General features: G+C 35.5%; 1 protein-coding gene across 5 annotated transcripts in view; it reads right to left on the bottom strand.

Moving 5' to 3' along the window:
* LOC123547584 (centrosomal protein of 290 kDa-like) overlaps positions 1-6499 on the bottom strand; it is a 113148-nt gene extending 106649 nt beyond the window's left edge. For all 5 annotated transcript variants that reach the window (XM_053551852.1, XM_053551854.1, XM_053551855.1 and 2 more), the window contains exon 1: positions 6281-6499. In XM_053551852.1, coding sequence (XP_053407827.1) covers positions 6281-6328 — 48 coding nt within the window. In that variant the 5' untranslated portion in view covers positions 6329-6499. The remainder of the gene's footprint in view (positions 1-6280) is intronic.
* Positions 6500-19647: the final 13148 nt, after the last annotated feature.

Below are 19647 nucleotides of genomic sequence, written 5' to 3'. Positions count from 1 at the left end.
ATTAAATATAGACCTGTTACTTGTACAAAAAGATCTCATAAATCACAATTTGTACAAACAAGCTCTCATAAAATTACAGACTGTAACATGTACAAACAACCTCCCATTAAACACAGACCTGTAACTTGTACAAACAAGCCCTCGTAAAACACGGACCTGTAACTTGTACAAACAAGCCCTCATAAAATACAGACTGAGAATAATACTCTCATTAATCATAAAACAGAGATGATGAAGAATTAACTCTAGCTATAACATAATTTTTCCATCATAATAAAAGTTTTTATCCTCCAATTTTTGCGTCTGCTAGACTAATAAAGCAATGATTAACTAATCTTAAAAGCAAAATCTTCAGCATCAAGAAAATGAAAGCTGACTTAGGGAAGTCGTCAACAAGAATTAACCTGGGTTTTATTGATAATTCTAGCATAAAACTGCTGTTATTGTCACTTTTCGGGGGTGTTATAACAAGAGAGAAAACGTGTGTTAACAGAGAGATTCTCGCGATCACGTGCTGTTCTAACACATTTTTATATATGCGCGTTCCGTGGCAAAGCGTAAACGTATTACGGCCCCAAAACGGATAATTCAAATGGAAATGACGTCAACGTAAAACGAGCACCGCCTTGCGGGTGCTGACGCTCATCTGATTTTTTTTGTATAATAGAAATATTGTCCTACCCACGATTTTCTAAGTCTAAAAAGGGCCATTATTCTTGCAAAAAGCAGGATAGAGTTATGTTTCTTGACGTACAGCATCCGCTGATGGTGAAAAACTGTTGCAAGTTTTAAAGCAATAGCTTTGATAGTTTATGAGAACGGCTGACATAAACATAATACTCAACCAAGACAACTGATTTTCAAAGTCCAAAAGGGGCAATAATTATTGCAAAAAGCAGGATGAAGCTATGTTTCTTGATGTACAGGGTCAGCTTATGATGGTGAACAAGTGTTGCAAGTTTCAAAGCAATAGCTTTGATAGTTTAAGAGAAAAAGTTGACCTAAACATAAAACTCCAAGAAATCTGATATTTTCTAAGTACAAAAGGGGCCATAAATCTTGCAAAAAACAAGATGGAGTTATGTTTCTTGCTGTACAGGGTCAGCTTATGATGGTGAACAAGTGTTGCAAGTTTCAAAGCAATAGCTTTGATAGTTTAGGAGATAAGCTGACCTAAACATAAAACTTAACCAAGAAAACTGATTTTTTAAGTCCAAAAGGGGCAATAATTCTTGCAAAAAGCAGGATGGAGTTATGTTTCTTGATGTACAGGGTCAGCTTATGATGGTGAACAAGTGTTGCAAGTTTCAAAGCAATAGCTTTGATAGTTTAAGAGAAAAGTTGACCTAAACATAAAACTTAACCAAGAAATCTGATATTTTCTATGTACAAAAGGGGCCATAAATCTTGCAAAAAGCAGGATGGAGTTATGTTTCTTGCTGTACAGGGTCAGCTTATGATGGTGAACAAGTGTTGCAAGTTTCAAAGCAATAGCTTTGATAGTTTAGGAGATAAGCTGACCTAAAAATAAAACTTAACCAGGCAACGCCGACACAGACACCGACACTGGTCAAGTGATGACAATAACTCATCATTTTTTTTCCAAAAATCAGATGAGCTAAAAACAACTCAGATATTCCCGCGCATTTCATGGAAATTTAATGACGTTGTGGTAGAATGTATTTATTTGGGTTTTTTTTCGCGTTTTATGCTAGAATAGCGTTAGCGCATGTTCGTTTCGTGTTATAACATCTTCAATGCGGACAATAACATTTTTTGTAAAATTTTCGATTCTGTGTGATGGAGATGATGTAAAGCAGTTTTCTTTAATAAGAAGCTAAATCATGGTAAAAAGGCTAACATGTGCAATTTGTTAACTCTAAATGTCTGGGATATGATCGGTTGAACAAGCAAGGTAAACACCAATAAGCTAACTGTAATTCTACGTTGCTATGTGAAGTCCTATAACTGTGTCAGAACAACGTTAAACCCAACAAAATTGCATGCAGTTTGATAAAACAATACTTAGAAGTTGTTCCATTTAGAGACTTTCAGTTTTGATGCCATTTTGGGGCAAAAGTGAGCCTTCTCCTTGAAGAATTTAGACTGCAGAGATGCTACATTATGTCTTTTCTTAAATCGCTCATAGTCCTGCTTATTAATGTAGCTTTTTAATGAAACATTTTAATTATCACAGAAACTGTACATTACGGCAGTATTATACAATATTCTGAAATAACTTTTGAAGGTAATTCTGCATGTTTTATAAACCAGAGGTAATGGTGTAATATCATTTATCCAGAAAACATAGAATAAAGCCTGCGGATTTGACATATGGAAATGAAAATCATTTTATGAATTAATGGGAAAAGGAGAGTACATTTATTACAATGGCAACATTACTATCTTTCTAAAGTTAAAACATGATATTAAACAATTATTATTCTAACACCCTAAATAAGTCAAAACCATTTTAAAATCAGCTCTCTTTAATAATCAGCAAATTTCTCAAAAAGATGTATACAATTACCTATACATTTTATTTCTGAATAAACTTGAAACTTAAAACTATTTCACCATATATCAGGCCATATGATTATCTACGACTTGGAGAAGTTTCATTAAAATCTACATTATAGAAAAAATTCTATTCCTGAAAATATTATCAAAATTGTGATTTTCCCATAGACTCCTGTTATGAAAGTTTGTCCGAGGATCACTCTAGCAAAATAACAAGCACATGACACTGTATTTTCTATTTGTGAGTTTCCTATTAAAGTATATTTTGAAGTTTTGAAAAGTCAGTGTAGAATAGAGTTCTACATTGAAATAAAATTTTGATCCAAACATGTAAAACTACCTTAGAATGTATAGTTTTAAAAATTAATGGAATCTTACCTTTACAATATATTTCCCAATAAAGTATAATATAACAATTACAATAAAAGTAATTACTGTAATTAAAAGATACATGGGTATCAATCTAACTATTAAAACAATAATAAAACAATAATAAGACAAAAATAAAAAAACAATCAGCATTATTTGTTGACGGAATGAACATTATTCAAAAGAAGACAAATTGTAAATAAGAGAATAAAAGAAACTTTAAAACTATCTCATAGTTTAATTAATGAGTCAACTAGAAAAAAAAAACTATTGAACTTTTCCATCTGTTTACCTGAAAAGGGCAACTGCCGTGATAAAATACCAAGATGTTATGATTATCCTTTTGAATGATTGATATTTTATACAAGAATGCATTTTTTTGCTCAACATAATTTCCTGGCAGTAGTGCTACATCCTGCTAAATTATTAAAAACATTTTTTTCCAGAAGACACTAAAGTAATGAAATCTATCTGCTATACAGTTACACTAACCATCCTATGGTAATAATTTTTTCATAAAATAATGCAACTGTTTTTTTGTCTCTTTAATGAGGATTTTTTTTAAGAGAGTGAGACACAATTTAAATCCTGCCCCTCCATTCCCCATCACAATAGCGCAGATTTTCATTGGGACTACATCCTATAACTCATATTCCCCCTCCCCCAACCCAGACTAAATAGACTGGTTTGCAAAGATTTTTTCATTATGCCATTTTTTTTTAAAGTTTACAGAAGACAAGTGTTCCTATGATGTTAATATTGTATATAAGAGCATACCCATCCAGGACAATCATTTTAGTTAAAGGCAGAAAGTTTTATTAAGTTTTATGTTTTCTGACACCTTAAATAACATCCTAAAAAATAATCAAATTGATAACCATACATACAGAGTACAATTGTAATTATCCATCTTTTTATATTCGAAAGTAATAAAAAATTTATCCACGAAAAGTTGCAATAGTCCAATCGAAAAACAAGAGGCAATATCCGAGGACCGTTAATTAGGTTTGGAGTAAAAACATGACGGCTGGTTTACAGTCAACTTAAAGGAAACAGAACACGTGACTATGAATAATTGATTTTAACGAAAAATTTAATCAACAGTAATGGAGTTTACTACTTATCTATATATATTACATTATGTTTATGTATGCATTTAATTAGAGAACAGACACATGTGTTAATTTTTGTACCAACTGACATTTTTTTTAGTTATGACGCTACATCTATTTCATCCATTTGCCAGAGATCCAAAATATGCATATTTCCCAGAACGTAGTTCTCAGCTTTATATTGGGATAAGCCAGGTATGAAACTTTTGGGTTAAGCTCATGTTCAGGTCCAGTCCCTACCCTATATATATTTTTAATAGGGCAGAGACTGGAACTAGGCATGAGACATTTAAACCCCTTTGGTATGAAAGGTTTCAGAAACTTTGTGCTGGAGTTTCTTTTTTCTACAGACATGGCTGCAAGTTAGTGGATTACCATATTTTCAAATAATTTATTACTCAAAAATCCACTTTATACAAGACTGTTTACTGGTAAACAATTAAAACATTATGTTTTCTTGTTATCATTTTCAAAACAAGACGGCCATGAAGGCCCTGTATCGCTCACCTGACCTATTGACCTATAGATCATCAAGATTAACATTCTGACCAAGTTTCATTAAGATATGGTCAGAAATGTGGCCTCTAAAGTGTTAACAAGTTTTTCCGTTGATTCAACCTGGTGACCTAGTTTTTGACCCCACATGACCCAGATTCAAACTTGACTAAAGAGCATCAAGGTTAACATTCTGACTAAGTTTGATGAAGATACAGTCATAAATGTGGCCTCTAGAGTGTTAACAAGCTTTTCCTTTGATTTGACCTAGTGACCTAGTTTTTGATCCTACCTGATCTAGATTTTAATGTGACCTATAGATCATCATGATTAACATTCTGACCATGTTTCATTAAGATATGATCATAAATGTGGCCTCTTAGAAGTGTTTACCAACTTTTCCTTTGATTTGACCTGGTGACCTAGCTTTTGATCTTAATGACCCAGATTTAAATTGGACCTTGAGATTATCAAGATTAACATTCAGACCAAGTTTCATGAAGATACATTCATAAATGCTGCCTCTACAGTGTTAAGCAGCTTTTCCTTTGATTTGACCTGGTGACCTAGTTTTTGACCCCAGATGACCCAATATGGAACTTCTCCAAGATTTTATTGAGGGTAACATTCTGACCAAGTTTCATTAGGACTGGGCCAAAATTGTGACCTCAAGAGTGTTAACAAGCTTTTCCTTTGATTTGACCTGGTGACCTAGTTTTTAACCCAGATGACCCAATATCGAACTCGTCCAAGATTTTATTGAAGGTAACATTCTGACCAAGCTTCAATAAGATTGGGCCAAAATTGTGACCTCTAGAGTGTTAACAAGCTTTTCCTTTGATTTAACCTGGTGACCTAGTTTTGACCCCAGATGATGCAATATCGAACTCGTCCAAGATTTTATTAAGGGTAACATTCTGACCAAGTTTCATTAAGATTGGGCCAAAATTGTGACCTCAAGAGTGTAAACAAGCTTTTCCTTTGATTTGACCTGGTGACCTAGTTTTTGACCCCAGATGACCCAATATCAAATTCATCCAAGATTTTATTGAGGGTAACATTCTGACCAAGTTTCATTAAGATTGGGCCAGACTTGTGACCTCTAGACTGTTAACAGTCAAATTGTTGACAACGACGGACGACATACACAGGGCGATCACAAAAGCTCACCTTTGAGCACTTCGTGCTCAGGTGAGCTAAAAACAACAAAAACAAATAAATCGCAATGGCATCTGACATTCAACTCAATAGTAATACTGCATACAAACTCTGACATTATCTAAGCAAAAAATGCCGGAAATGTTAAAAAATATGTGTCATCCAAATGTAAATATCAGTTTGAACAACCTAATTTTCTCACAGTATTTTAAGAATATACAAAGTCAGACCACTATTTCATAAGCTTGGGTAAGGTTGAGAGGGCTAAGATGCTTTCCTACAGAGGTGAAGGCCCCTGGTTCAAATCCTGGCTTCTCCCATTGCGATGTACCCTTGGGCAAAGTACTTTATCATGATTGTCTCAGTCGACCCAGCTGTGAATTGGTACCATCAAATTGCTGGGGATAAGGTATACTTAGTTTTAACTGTTCTTAAAATAGGGTCGCTCAAAAGCTCTACAGAGCTTATGTTAATTGTTTCACAAAGCGACGGTAAATAAAATAAAATTTACCTTTATAAAGTTCTAATTATGAGTACAAATTTGAGATATCTCCCCACCCTGAATAACACCAACAACAGTCGCAACAACAACAACAACAGTAACATCAACAAAAATAACTACTCACCAGGCCGGCAGAGGAGGCGTTACTTGTCCCATGGTTTTCTGTCGTCATAGTTGCGCAGTTTGCGTTCAACTTACGTAGGATCTGGGCAATCTTGATGATTGTACCCGGATCAAGATCTACGTAGGAGCCCTGGCCGTTTGCCGGGCTCTTGTCGTCGACTTCTGCCACCAAATTTCGCAAGACTGTACCCAGGTTGTCACTGGAATGCAGCTGCTCAATCTGAAAAATAGGAGCAATTCAGTTAACCAGTCTGTTCCAATTTAAATCACATTGACTGCATTAATATAATAATTTCTCCTTTTAATTAGTTTATATAAACTTTTTTTAGACCGATGGTGAAAGCTCTAAAGCTTATTGAAATCACATTCAAGTCTGTTTCCTGCAAAAACACAAAAAAGGACCTTATGTCATATGTAAAGGTGCTGTCATCAGGGCTGTTACCCACAACCTCTGCTTCCAGAAGCTGTCACCTCTTTAGATTTCAAAGGTGGAGAAGACCTTAAAGGAGCCCCTCTAGTCATCAAGTGATTGAAGAGCATCTTGGAATTCCTGACATTTTAACCCTGCTAAATTTCTAAAATGAACTCGTCCATCATTTGGGTATTACCTCTTCCTATTCAAACGAGTCTTGACTGAAAATTACTGACTGAATAGCAAACAGTGCAGACCATGAGGAAGCTGCAAAATTGTGATGTGAAATATTGACTTCTAAAAATCAGACAGGCATTGGACTACCAAACAAAAGAAAAACATTCAGGATTTCAAGCTAGTCAACGATATACATGTACAATTAAGGTATAGGTCCATGTTTCGGAGAAAAAAGTTCGAACGTCATCAAATCATAGAAAGAAAGCATTGTTTTACATGAAAATTTAACAGCGTATAAAACATTTATATTATTCTACAAAATCATTGTCAATTTACTGATATATATATTGAATTCCGGAAAGGGACTGCATGAAGGGGCCACACTTCTGGACAGTTCAGCGGCTTTAAAAACTCACCATTTTTTAAAAGCTGTTACATTTCTTCGTTTTGATGCATTTGCAACATCTTGCGAGTGTTTAAACTTTACATAACTAGGTAAAACATCGTTTTTGACAATTGTTTACATTTATTTCATTACAAATGGCATTCTTATTTAAAGGGGGGACAACTCATTAAGAATATTTTAAGTATCCAACTCTGTGGGACAAAACAGTAAAACATTTATTGGGCAGATAAGTTGTGTGTCAAGATGCTGTTCATTTACTAAAAACATCTGTTGTTTTGTGATATACTGCTAAACCTTAAATGTACTGATAAAAGTATTTTGTATTTGTACCATACAATACTATTTAACAAAGGTAGTTTAATTACTGCAGTACATATTGTTCCTGCTATTGTATGTAATATTTCATCATCTCTCTCACACACAACATTATGTAATCAACATAAAAACTACACCAAACCCTGGCACTAGATCTGACACAAGTATACACAGAGCTAGACTATAAACCACAAATGATATATACTCTTTTTCAAACAAACTTAAAACAACACATGTTCTGTATACATGTTCTGACTGAAAGAATCCAAATTAGCTACAGACTACCTGACATACTGACCAACAGATAAACCCCTGCACTATCTATACTTACCTGCATTAATTTAAATAACTGCCTGATTTGCTGACTAATCAATTTATGGATTTATTGATCACCTAATTGACTGACTTACAAATTAAACAAGAGGTGCTTTTGAGAAAAGCGCATGTCTCCCACAATGGGCCAGTTCGTTTCACTTTTGCAGCGTACGCCATTTCGCCGCATGCAACCAACTAGGCGTTTGTTTGGCTTGCCGGCACTGTCCGGGTCTATCCATCGTACACCGATGTGCGCCAGTCTTGCGAGATAGGCAAAGCAGCAAATCATATATTTCGCGATATAAAATCGGGTAAAAATTTGGAAATTTGTGTTAGTACCAGTAAATGTAGAAACATACTGCAAGAACTATTTGCTAACTTATTTGGAACAGGCCACAAGAGAAAATCATAATAAATTGGAATTTTTTTTTTTTTTGCAGTTCACGTGGTCGGCGTATGCCGAAACATTCGTTTATTAATAAACCGGCGAGATTTTTTTTCTAGCTGCCCACGTGACCGGCGTGCCCCGGGTTGAGTGAAATTAGCCCAAAGAATAGTAAGTCTGTCTTTGTATACTATTTGTGGCCTATTGGTATTCACATGTTGGAGTAACCGGTCTACAATGCTGTGCTGTATTGGTAGTTTTCAAGTAACTGGTCTACAATGCTGCTGTATTGGTAGTGGAGTAAACTGTCTACAATGCTGCACCGGTAGTTGTTGGTAATTATGTTCAAGGGCCATAATTCCGAAGTGCCTTGGCCGATTTGGCTAGTTATCGAACTTGGCCGAGGTCTTATGGTCAAACACATTTTGTTCAAGTTTGGTGAAGATCGGATGGGAAATGTTCGACTTAGAGTGCGGACAAGCTTTGTGACAGACACATAGATAGACACATACACAGACAGGAGTAAATCAATATGTCTCCCACACAACTGTGTGGTGGGAGAGATAATAAGAGACAAACCCACAGACAGGAAACAAAATTAGTTACTTCAAGTAACAAGGCAGTACAGCAGAAGTGACTTTGATATTTAAGGTAACAATTCTTTCTGTAACGACTATTGTAATTTCAGCATTCTCCATTTTTTTTTACAGAAAGCCATATTATGTGTGTTGAGCTACATTTATGCCTGAAAAAGGCTTAATTGCATTAAGAGAATACATAATCACTTAGAAATGAACAAGTGTCATTACAGGTTAAGGTAGTGGCCCTGTAATGATTACTGGCAAATTACATGTTTCTATATGTGATTTCTGTAATGAGAATATTATAATCACCCAGAAATTGACGTGTGCCATTACAGGTTCACTGCCTTAACTGACCCAATGTAAGTCAACAATTGCCGAGCACTGACAGAATGAGTGGCTCTACTGACTGTAAAATGAATGATTAGCCATCTCATAGGCCTGATCAACCTGTTTGATTGACCAATGTCTGTAGATAATGAATACTGATAAACCAATATATACCAGTACTAACCATTTAGGCTAATGTGTCTGCTGATCTAACATGTGACAATGACAAAGGATTCTTGGTGCTGACCTTGACAAGAGATCTAATGTTGACCTTACATGAGACACTGACAAGGGATCTTGATGTAGACCTTACATGAGACACTGATAAGAAATCTTGATGTAAACCTTACATGAGACATGGACAAGAAATCTAATGTTGACCTTACATGAGACACAGACAAGAGATCTAATGTTGACCTTACATGAGACACTGACAAAGAGATCTTGATGTAGACCTTACATGAGACACTGACAAGAGATCTTTATGTAGACCTTACTTGAGGCACTACAAGAGAGCTTGATGATGACCTTATATGAGACACAAGTGATCCTCATGTAGACCTTACATGAAGCATTGACTAGAGATCTTGATGTAGACCTTACATGAGACACTGAAAAGATATCTTGATGATGACCTTACAAGAGAAACTACAAGAGATCTTGATGTAGACCTTAGATGAAACACTGACAAAAGATCCTGATGTAGTCTTTACATGAGACACTGACAAGAGATCTTGATATAGATCTTACATGAGACACTGATGAGAGACCTTACTGATGTAGACTTTACATGAAACACTGACAAGAGATCATGATGTAGACCTTACATGAGACACTGACAAGAGATCTTGATGTAGACCTTAAATCAGACATTCACAAAAGATCTTGATGTAGACCATACTTGAGACACTACAAGAGAGCTTGATTCAGACCTTACATGAGACACTACAAGAGAGCTTGATATGACCTTATATAAGACACAAGTGATCCTCATGTAGACCTTACATGAAGCATTGACTAGAGATCATGATGCAGACCTTACATGAGACACTGACAAGAGATTCTGATGTAAACCTTACTTGAGACACTGACAAGAGATTCTGATGTAAACCTTACTTGAGACACTACAAGAAAGCTTGATGGAGACCATACATGAGACACTGACAAGATATCTTGATGTAGTGATGTAGACCTTACTTGGGACACTACATGAGAGCTTAATGGAGACCATACATGAGACATTGACAAGAGATCTTGATGTAGCCCTTACAAGAAACACTGAGAAGAGATCCTTATGTAGACTTTACATGAAACACTAACAACAGATCCTGATGTAGACTTTAAATGAGACACTGGCAAGAGATCTTTATGTAGACCTTACTTGAGACACTGACAAGAGAAGTTGATGAAGACCTTACATTAAACACTGAGAAGAGACCCTTATGTAGACTTTACATGAAAAACTGACAAGAGATCCTGATGTAGACCTTACATGAGACACTGGCAAGAGATCTTCATGTAGACCTTACTTGAGGCACTGACAAGAAATTTACATGAGACACTGGCAAGAGAGGCAAGAGAAACATTGACTAGAAATCATGATGTAGACCCTACACTTAACAGCTGACAAAAGTTCTGGATAAATACTTTTTCTGAGCATTTAACATTATGTGACTGAAAAAATATGTGGATGTAGACCTAACATCTGACTCTGGTGTAGACCTTACAGGTATGTAGACTTACAGTGAGAAACATTGGAATAATGCATTTGTCTGGTTCTCCACAGGATGTTAAGTAGCAAGAAGCACATGTTCTTATAGATTCATGTTTGATGATCAATATTATCATGCTGTATCTATGTAAAATTCTTTCCTAGTTACAGAATGGAAAACATGGGGGTCATATTTGTATATCAAACAGTTAAAAAGAACCAAAGAGTATGTTTTCTTCACACTGGATCATTTATGTTTTGATTGCTAATTTCAAAGGTGTCCACTGACATGCATGATGTGTCATATGTAAATTCAGCATGCAATGTGAAGAAACCCATTTCTTATTGGCTTTTTATTTTCTAAAACGCACTGACTGGAAATTACCTGCAAGTTCCCATTATTTCTGTTTGTTACTCACGACGATCTTATTACTTTCATTTCAGTTCATTAGTTGAGTCAATAAAACGATAAGGGGCCTCCGTGGCCGAGTGGTTAAGGTCACTGACTTCAAATCACTTGCCCCTCATCGATGTGGGTTCGAGCCTCACTCAGGGCGTTGAATTCTTCATGTGAGGAAGCCATCCAGCTGGCTTACGAAAGGTCGGTGGTTCTATCCGGGTACCCGCTCGTGATGAAATAATGCACGGAGGGGCACCTGGGGTCTTCCTCCACCATCAAAGCTGGTATGTCGCCATATGACCTATAACTGTGTCGGTGCGACGTTAAACCAAACAAAATAAATAAAATAAAATAAAACAATAAGCGACCGGTTTTAATTTGAAAATGCTGCCTTTTTTTATAATGGTGTCATACCTCTGTGATTTGAAAGAGAGGGTATCGAACATGTCGTCTGCAAAACTGACAAGGTCATCGGATTTTACTACTAATTAAGAAATACATGTTCTTCCATTTAGCTCAAGAGATGTTTAACAGATTAACTATGGTACTTATTTTTTCAACTACAGTCTAGAAATGTTTAGCAGGTTAACTATGGTACCTATTTTTTTCTGGAATGCAGAAATTATGACCTCAGCAACTGCCAGCTAACTCACAGACAGCAGCAAAGTGGCTTATTACTTAAATAAAACCATAATTACATGAAATAATCATGCATCCAATTTTCATATCAGAAAAATCTCCATGTTCTTTCCCAGCAATTTGGGAATGGGGCCTGTGGCCTTTACAATTGGGAAAAATGCATAGTATGTCCAAATTGGGAATTGTTAAAAAAGTGGTACTTCTAATCAAAATTTTACATTGGTCAATAATGCATTAAGTAAGCAGAAAGATATTTTTTTTTTAATTTTGGAATTTCAACTAAAGAACTTGCTTTTTGCCATTGGGATTGGGATAAATATCGCTCCAAGTTGGCCTGAAAAAAAAAAAACAACACTGAATCTAGATGCAACAGGAACTTTTTTAATGCACCTCATTTATAAAACAGAATTTAAGTATTGGGTTGCTTTAATGAGAGACTTAATTTAAGCACTTCCATAAACAATTGTATGATTTAAAAAAATAACAGTGCTAAAGTGACATTAAAAGTGGTCAAACTGATTTTATTTTATCTTTTACACCTTTTCCAATTCATTGAGCACCTGATGGAATTGAATGTAAGATGTTGACTGAAGCATTTTTTAAATTTGATTATTTTGCTAGCCTGACTGCCAGAGATACAGCTTCTTACATAAAGAAAGACAGACAAATGAGATTTTTTTTATTACATCTGTAAATAATTTCCATTAAATATTATATATGAGCATTGATTGAGTAGAATTACAAGTTATTGGTCTTACATGGTTACATTCATTTTAATTTTATAGCAGTTCTAATATGTGCCCACTAATATCCAAAAATTCTATTAAAATTGATATTTCAACCTAAAAGGGAGATAATAACAAAAGTACATAAAAGCTATTTATCATAATTTCTGGTAAGGAAAATAATCTATGTTATGTTTCCCTGAACAGGAATCAGATTTTTCTCAGCACGAATTTTTGTAAACATTTTCTTTTCATTACCAAGTATTTTCTCTCTCGAATCTACCACGAAAAAAAGTTGTTCTGAATGTTGATGCCAAACACCTGTGACTGACCACTTGGCCTCATTTTTGGTACCAACAGCAGGCAACATGCAAAGCATATTTGAAATACCTACATCTCATCACTGCATAAAAACAATATCTTAAATATCAGGAACTGTTTTAATGTCATATTTGCAACAACATTGTCAATAAAATTTATTCTATCAATGTACAAGTACCTGTCCAGGTCCAAAAGTTATATTTTTAGATGCTTTCCAGGTCCCAAAGTTATATTTTTAGATGCTGTCCAGGTCCCAAAGTTATATTTGTAGATGCTGTCCAGGTCCCAAAGTTATATTTTTAGATGCTGTCCAGGTCCCAAAGTTATATTTTCAGATGCTGTCCAGGTCCCAAAGTTATATTTGTAGATGCTGTCCAGGTCCCAAAGTTATATTTGTAGATGCTGTCCAGGTCCCAAAGTTGTATTTCTAGATGCTGTCCAGGTCCCAAATGTATATTTCTAGATGCTGTCCAGGTTCGAAATGTATATTTGTAGATGTTGTCCAGGTCCGAAAGGTATATTTGTAGATGCTGTCGAGGTCCGAAAGGTATATTTGTAGATGCTGTCCAGGTCCCAAAGGTATATTTGTAGATGCTGTCCAGGTCCCACAGGTATATCTGTAGATGCTGTCCAGGTCCCAAAGGTATATTTGTAGATGCTGTCCAGGTCCTACAGGTATATTTTAGATGCTGTCCAGGTCCCAAAGGTATATTTTGTAGATGCTGTTGAGGTCCCAAAGTTATATTTTTAGATGCTGTCCAGGTCCCACAGGTATATTTGTAGATGCTGTCCAGGTCCCAAGATTATAAAACTGAGTTTAGAGACCAGTCTCAAAATTCCAGCAATTGATTGGTTGATTCTGAGCTCTGGTTTGGAACTGACCAATGGCAAAACTGCATTCTGCTAGACTGGTCTCAAAACTCTGATGTTATAACTTGTACAAGGGAAGAAGTCTGGATTATCTGCCCCTTTACTGCTACTATAAGTACACGCCAAGAAAGCTGTTCTTGGTGGCTGAACAACACGAGATTATTTTTTTACCATAAAACCAAGGTACACTAACATTTTTCCAAAGAATTAACAGTAAGAGTAGAAACACATAAAATTTGATCTCATTAATGATATAGGTCAAATAAAATAAATATACCAGATTTGTTTTTTCCTATTAACAACATAATTTGTTTTGAAAAGACTTAAGCTTACTCATTAATATACACATGGTTTCCATAAAATACTGTGCCAAGTTTCATGAAAAAAAAATCCCTCATCATATAGCTGGGTTAGATTCCTGCCTACATGTTTTTCAATTTTCTGAATGAATTAATTTTGTATCGTTTTTAGTTCAATCTCTGGCATGAATTTTCATAATAAGCTTTTCAATTAGAAATTGCGCAGGAACCAGTAAACAGGTAGCAGAACAACAAGGTATATCAGAAACATCTTCATACACTGTTATTTTTTTATCTTATAGAAACTGTTTCTACAGTCAAGGAAACTTAAATAAAGGAAAGTTTTGAGAATCTTGTAATTCTTAAGAAATATAATCACTGATTTACTTTGATTTCCGGTGAAAAATGTTACAGTCAATGAGTAGGTAGGTTTTCAAACTCACTGGGTGAGTTACCCATTTAATGGTCTGGTCAAATATTTGAACTTCACTATCACAGTCCACTTATAAGCACTTGAACTAAAAACACAAACTTCCAGTAGGCACCACTGGCACCAGATCAGAAAGAAAATGCCTCCGTACGTGTTATACCCTACCCCTGGGTATTCTATAAGAACTATGGTTGTGAACGGAAAAGTGCACTAACCCGTTTTAATCGTACATTTCTCAACTTAAATGCGCAGTTCGGTGAATGGGTACCTAGTATATTGAACAAGCGATAATTTATCTTCCATCGTGCACCAGTCACCTTGTCTCAATACTCCATAGTGCTGAGATTATCAACATATTTTATGCTTTCGTCAACGTTACAGAAAAAACTTGCTTGACCTTCCCTAATGAACATCCGGTCTAGAGGTCATGGCAGTGTGCACATGTTTGGCGAAAGTAAACAAACAAAAACAGAATTTTAAACAAGAGGACCATGATGGTCCTGAATCGCTCACCTCTTCCCACATGACCCAGTTTTGAGTATGACGTCGTTTTTTCTGTTATTTGACATAGTGACCTAGTTTTTAAGCTCATGTGACCCAGTTTTGAACTTGACCTAGATATTATCAAGATAAAAATTCTGACCAATTTTCATGAAGATCCATTGAAAAATATGGTCTCTAGAGAGGTCGTAAGGTTTTTCTATTATTTGACCTATTGACCTAGTTTTCGAAGGTACGTGACCCTGTTTTGAACTTTACCTAGATATCATCAAGGTGAACATTCCTACTAATTTTCATGAAGATCTCATGAAAAAAATGGCCTCTAGAGAGGTCACAAGGTTTTTCTATTTTTATACCTACTGGCCTAGTTTTTGACCGCACGTGACCCAGTTTCGAACTTGACCTAGATATCATCAAGGTGAACAATCAGACCAATTTTCATGAAGATCCATTGAAAAATATAGCCTATAGAGAGGTCACAAGGTTTTTTTTATTATTTGACCTACTGACCTAGTTTTTGAAGGCACATGACCCAGTTTCAAATCTGGCCTAGATATCATCAAGGTGAACATTCTGACCAATTTTTATGGAGATCCATTCATAAGTATGGCCTCTAGAGAGGTCACAAGGTTTTTCTATTTTTAGACCTACTGACCTAGTTTTTGACCGCACATAACCCTGTTTCGAATTTGACCTAGATATCATCAAGATGAACATTCAGACCAATTTTCATACAGATCCCATGAAAAATATGGCCTTTAGAGAGGTCACAAGGTTTTTCTATTATTTGACCTACTGACCTAGTTTTTAATGGCACGTGCCCCACTTCCGAACTTGACCTAGATATCATCAAGATGAACATTCAGACCAACTTTCATGAAGATCCCATAAAAAATATGGCCTCTAGAGAGGTCACAAGGTTTTTCTATTATTTGACCTACTGACCTAGTTTTTGATGGCACGTGACTCACTTTCAAATTTGACCTAGATATCATCAAGGTGAACATTCTGACCAATTTTCATGAAGATCTCATGAAATATATGGCCTCTAGAGAGGTCACAAGGTTTTTCTATTTTTAGACCTACTGACCTAGTTTTTGATGGCACGTGACCCAGTTTCGAACTTGACCTAGATATCATCAAGGTGAACATTCTGACCAATTTTCATGAAGATCTTGTGAAATATATGGCCTCTAGAGAGGTCACAAGGTTTTTCTATTTTTAGACCTACTGACCTAGTTTTTGATGGCACGTGACCCATTTTCGAACTTGACCTAGATATCATCAAGATGAACATTCTGACCAACTTTCATAAAGATCCCATGAAAAATGTGACCTCTAGAGTGGTCACAAGCAAAAGTTTACGGACGCACGCACGGACGCACGGACGGACGACGGACGACGGACACCGCGCGATCACAAAAGCTCACCTTGTCACTTTGTGACAGGTGAGCTAAAAAATCACAATTTTACACTAAAACTCGAAATGATGAATGAAATTCATCTTGTATATGATCTTTAATTTGAAATCGTACATTGGTCTTCATCTGTTCTGTTTATTTTATTCATTTTGCACATTTATGCTGCATTTTCACATTTTAGCGAATACATGTAGTAAAATGACGATTGACATACATTTTCTCAACAGCCAATCAGAATGGTTTTGTAATCTAGAACGGAACTTCACCAGGGAAGTTCAAGCAAGTTTTTTATGTAACGTTTAAATAACTATAAACTACGCGTTGTTTTTCTAAGATAAGATGTATTGAAAAAATGTGACCGGTACACAATGGAAGATAAATTACCACTTGTTTGATATCCATAGTACATATTTACCACACTGCGTGTTTTAGGTATGAAATGCGCGATTGAAACGGGTTAGTATATTTTCCCGTTCATGACCATGGTTCTTATAGAATACCTAGGGATAGGGTATAACACGTACGGAGGCATTTTCTCTCTGATCTGGTGCCAGTGGTAGGCACTATCTATTTTACATGTATGTGTAGCTAATTGCATCAAAGTACACAGTCTGACAAAAATATCTTAAATATCATTTTCTGAAAAAAAAAAAGATCCAGGGTAAAATATTTGGAAAAATGGAGACAACTCCACTTAAACTTAATAGTACGCTTAGGTGACTATGTACATAATATCTGATGCAAACCATGCACTTTTTACCTCTAGGCACGAAAAAGTCATGCAAAATTACTCAATGGTCAACAGTTTGTAAAGAAAATTATGTGATGTTCAAATCATTTAATATCCTAGGGAAAAGTGTGACATTTTTGTGGTGAAATTTGTCAACAAACAGATGGTTTTTCTTTTAAATAAGTAAAAACCCACAGAATTTTATAATGTAAAATATGTTGAGAAAGCAATTGCCGGAAAGAGAACAATCTTTTCTACCCATATATATATGCTTCAAAGTATGGGAAAAATATCTGGACATATGTGAAAATCAAAGAAAACAGTTTTAAGACTGTTAGATGCATGACTGTGTTATCCTGTATAGCAGGTAACATACTTTTCCATTGCACTGATATAACACAGACAGTACAGTGTTAACTCTATAAAAAGACTGTTTCCCTTGTGTAAAGAAGGCTTTAGATAAGTCTCTACCAATTAAGAATATAATTAATATTGTGACATAGTTGCCTCTGCACTGGAATGAACAGAATATTATTCTACCCCGTTAAGATGTAAGTAATCTTTTTTTGCACAATATCCATAGTTTACAGCATTAAAGAACCCAGGATTGATTGTTTTCTATTTTAGTTTCACTACCTGGTATAAAACACAAGTTCAGACTCTAGGAGGATTTTCAGACAATCTTCTACAAGAGTGTAATGACTCATTTCTCATTAAAGATAATACAAGCAAAGCTGAAAGTCTTTGATACTTCTTTGGTATAACAGAACCTCTATTGTAGTAAACAATAGTGGGAAAACTGTTGATAGTATGCAGTAACAAAGCTTCTAAAAGACTGTTTATTATACTTATACATATATACAAACAGAATCAATCTCAGAAACGAGTCACAGTACCCCAAGCATCTGCTTGGTAGATTCTGAACTCTTTTCTGAACCACTTTTCTGTAGTACAACATGCATGCTACATCCAATTTTGAGGTGTATTTTGACCAATCTCTACCTGGTACAGATTTTTGTGTGGACTTTTTTTTTTTCCAAGATTAACTTCCCTTAGTTGTTACTATAAATAACTTATATTGTAACATTTTTATAACTGACCGTAGGGAAAAAACAAGTCCAATTTTCTGTGGTACAACATGGATGTTACTTTCCAATTTTAGGTGTATTTTAAGACATCTCTACCTGGTAAGGAGTTTTTTTGTGGACCTAGAAAAACAAAAGACTTACAATGATTACTAAACAACCACAAAATTAAAATTCCATTTGCAAATACAGCTGCTAGAGTAAAGAAATTTGCTGTGACGGGCGTATATTGTGACATTCTGGCACTCTTGTTCCCTGTTAGCTTTCCATTCCTTCTTTTTACAGCAGCTATACTGTTTATGAAAATTAATAAAATTTAGCAGTAAACCACCTCACCACTAACTTATTCTTTCTTCCACATCTTTAAAACCCCTGATGCGGACCACAACTAAACGGTTCTTCAAAGCTTTCCCCAAAATTAATACTTTCAGACACTAACTTGCCAGGAACTTTAGCCTTCAATTATAATATGCCCGGCGGGGGGGACTGGCCATGTCTAACATGGCTCTTGTTGTTTTTGATTTAGTGGTTTCAGACTTTTGTCTTTTATCAATCTTCAGGAAAAACAAGAGGACTGAGCACACTACCCAGTGACCTATAGATCTGAGCTAAGCAGGTAGACTTTATGAATGATCCTTTCATATCTCTTGATTACCTCCAGTAATATACACTATTCCTCTATTTACATTAATTTGTTTGAAAGTTAGTGATGATGTTTTGTTCTTTTGTTCATAAAATAATGCAATGTTCTTGAAGTAGACTGTATTCAAGGAAATACATCATCATTCTGTGTCTAGAAATATTTTACCAAGATAACTAGTCAAAGAAGAGTTATCTGTTTTCAATTTCCAGGGTAAATAATGTCTTTCAGAATGTAAAATAAAGTATAAAGATATATCAAATTAATGTACTCTGCTATCAAGTTTTCAACAAAAAGTGATATATCAATTTATTTTTTGTTTTTACTATCTCAGTACAATTTCCTTTTAGTATGATGGCTGATTTCTGCCATTTCATGTTGTTGTGTCGGCGGGACGAAAACACGACAAATTTTATGCGAAAACTCGACAAATAAAGGGCGTCGACACGACAGATTTATCTGTCGAGTTTTCATGTTGGCGGGTATAAATTTGTCGTGTCGGTGCCCTTTATTTGTCGTGTTTTTGTGTTTTCACCCCACCGACACGACAACACGAAAACTCGACAAATTAGGTATATGTCGTGTTTTCGTGTTGTCGCCCCGCCGACATGAAAACACAACAAATACATTATTTGTCGAGTTTTCGTATTGTCGTGTTTTCGCCCCGCCAACAGG

Source organism: Mercenaria mercenaria, chromosome 9, assembly GCF_021730395.1.
Source record: "Mercenaria mercenaria strain notata chromosome 9, MADL_Memer_1, whole genome shotgun sequence".
NCBI lineage: Eukaryota > Metazoa > Mollusca > Bivalvia > Venerida > Veneridae > Mercenaria > Mercenaria mercenaria.
The sequence above is the reverse complement of the archived record's forward strand: the minus strand, read 5'-3'. Positions and strand labels throughout refer to the sequence as shown.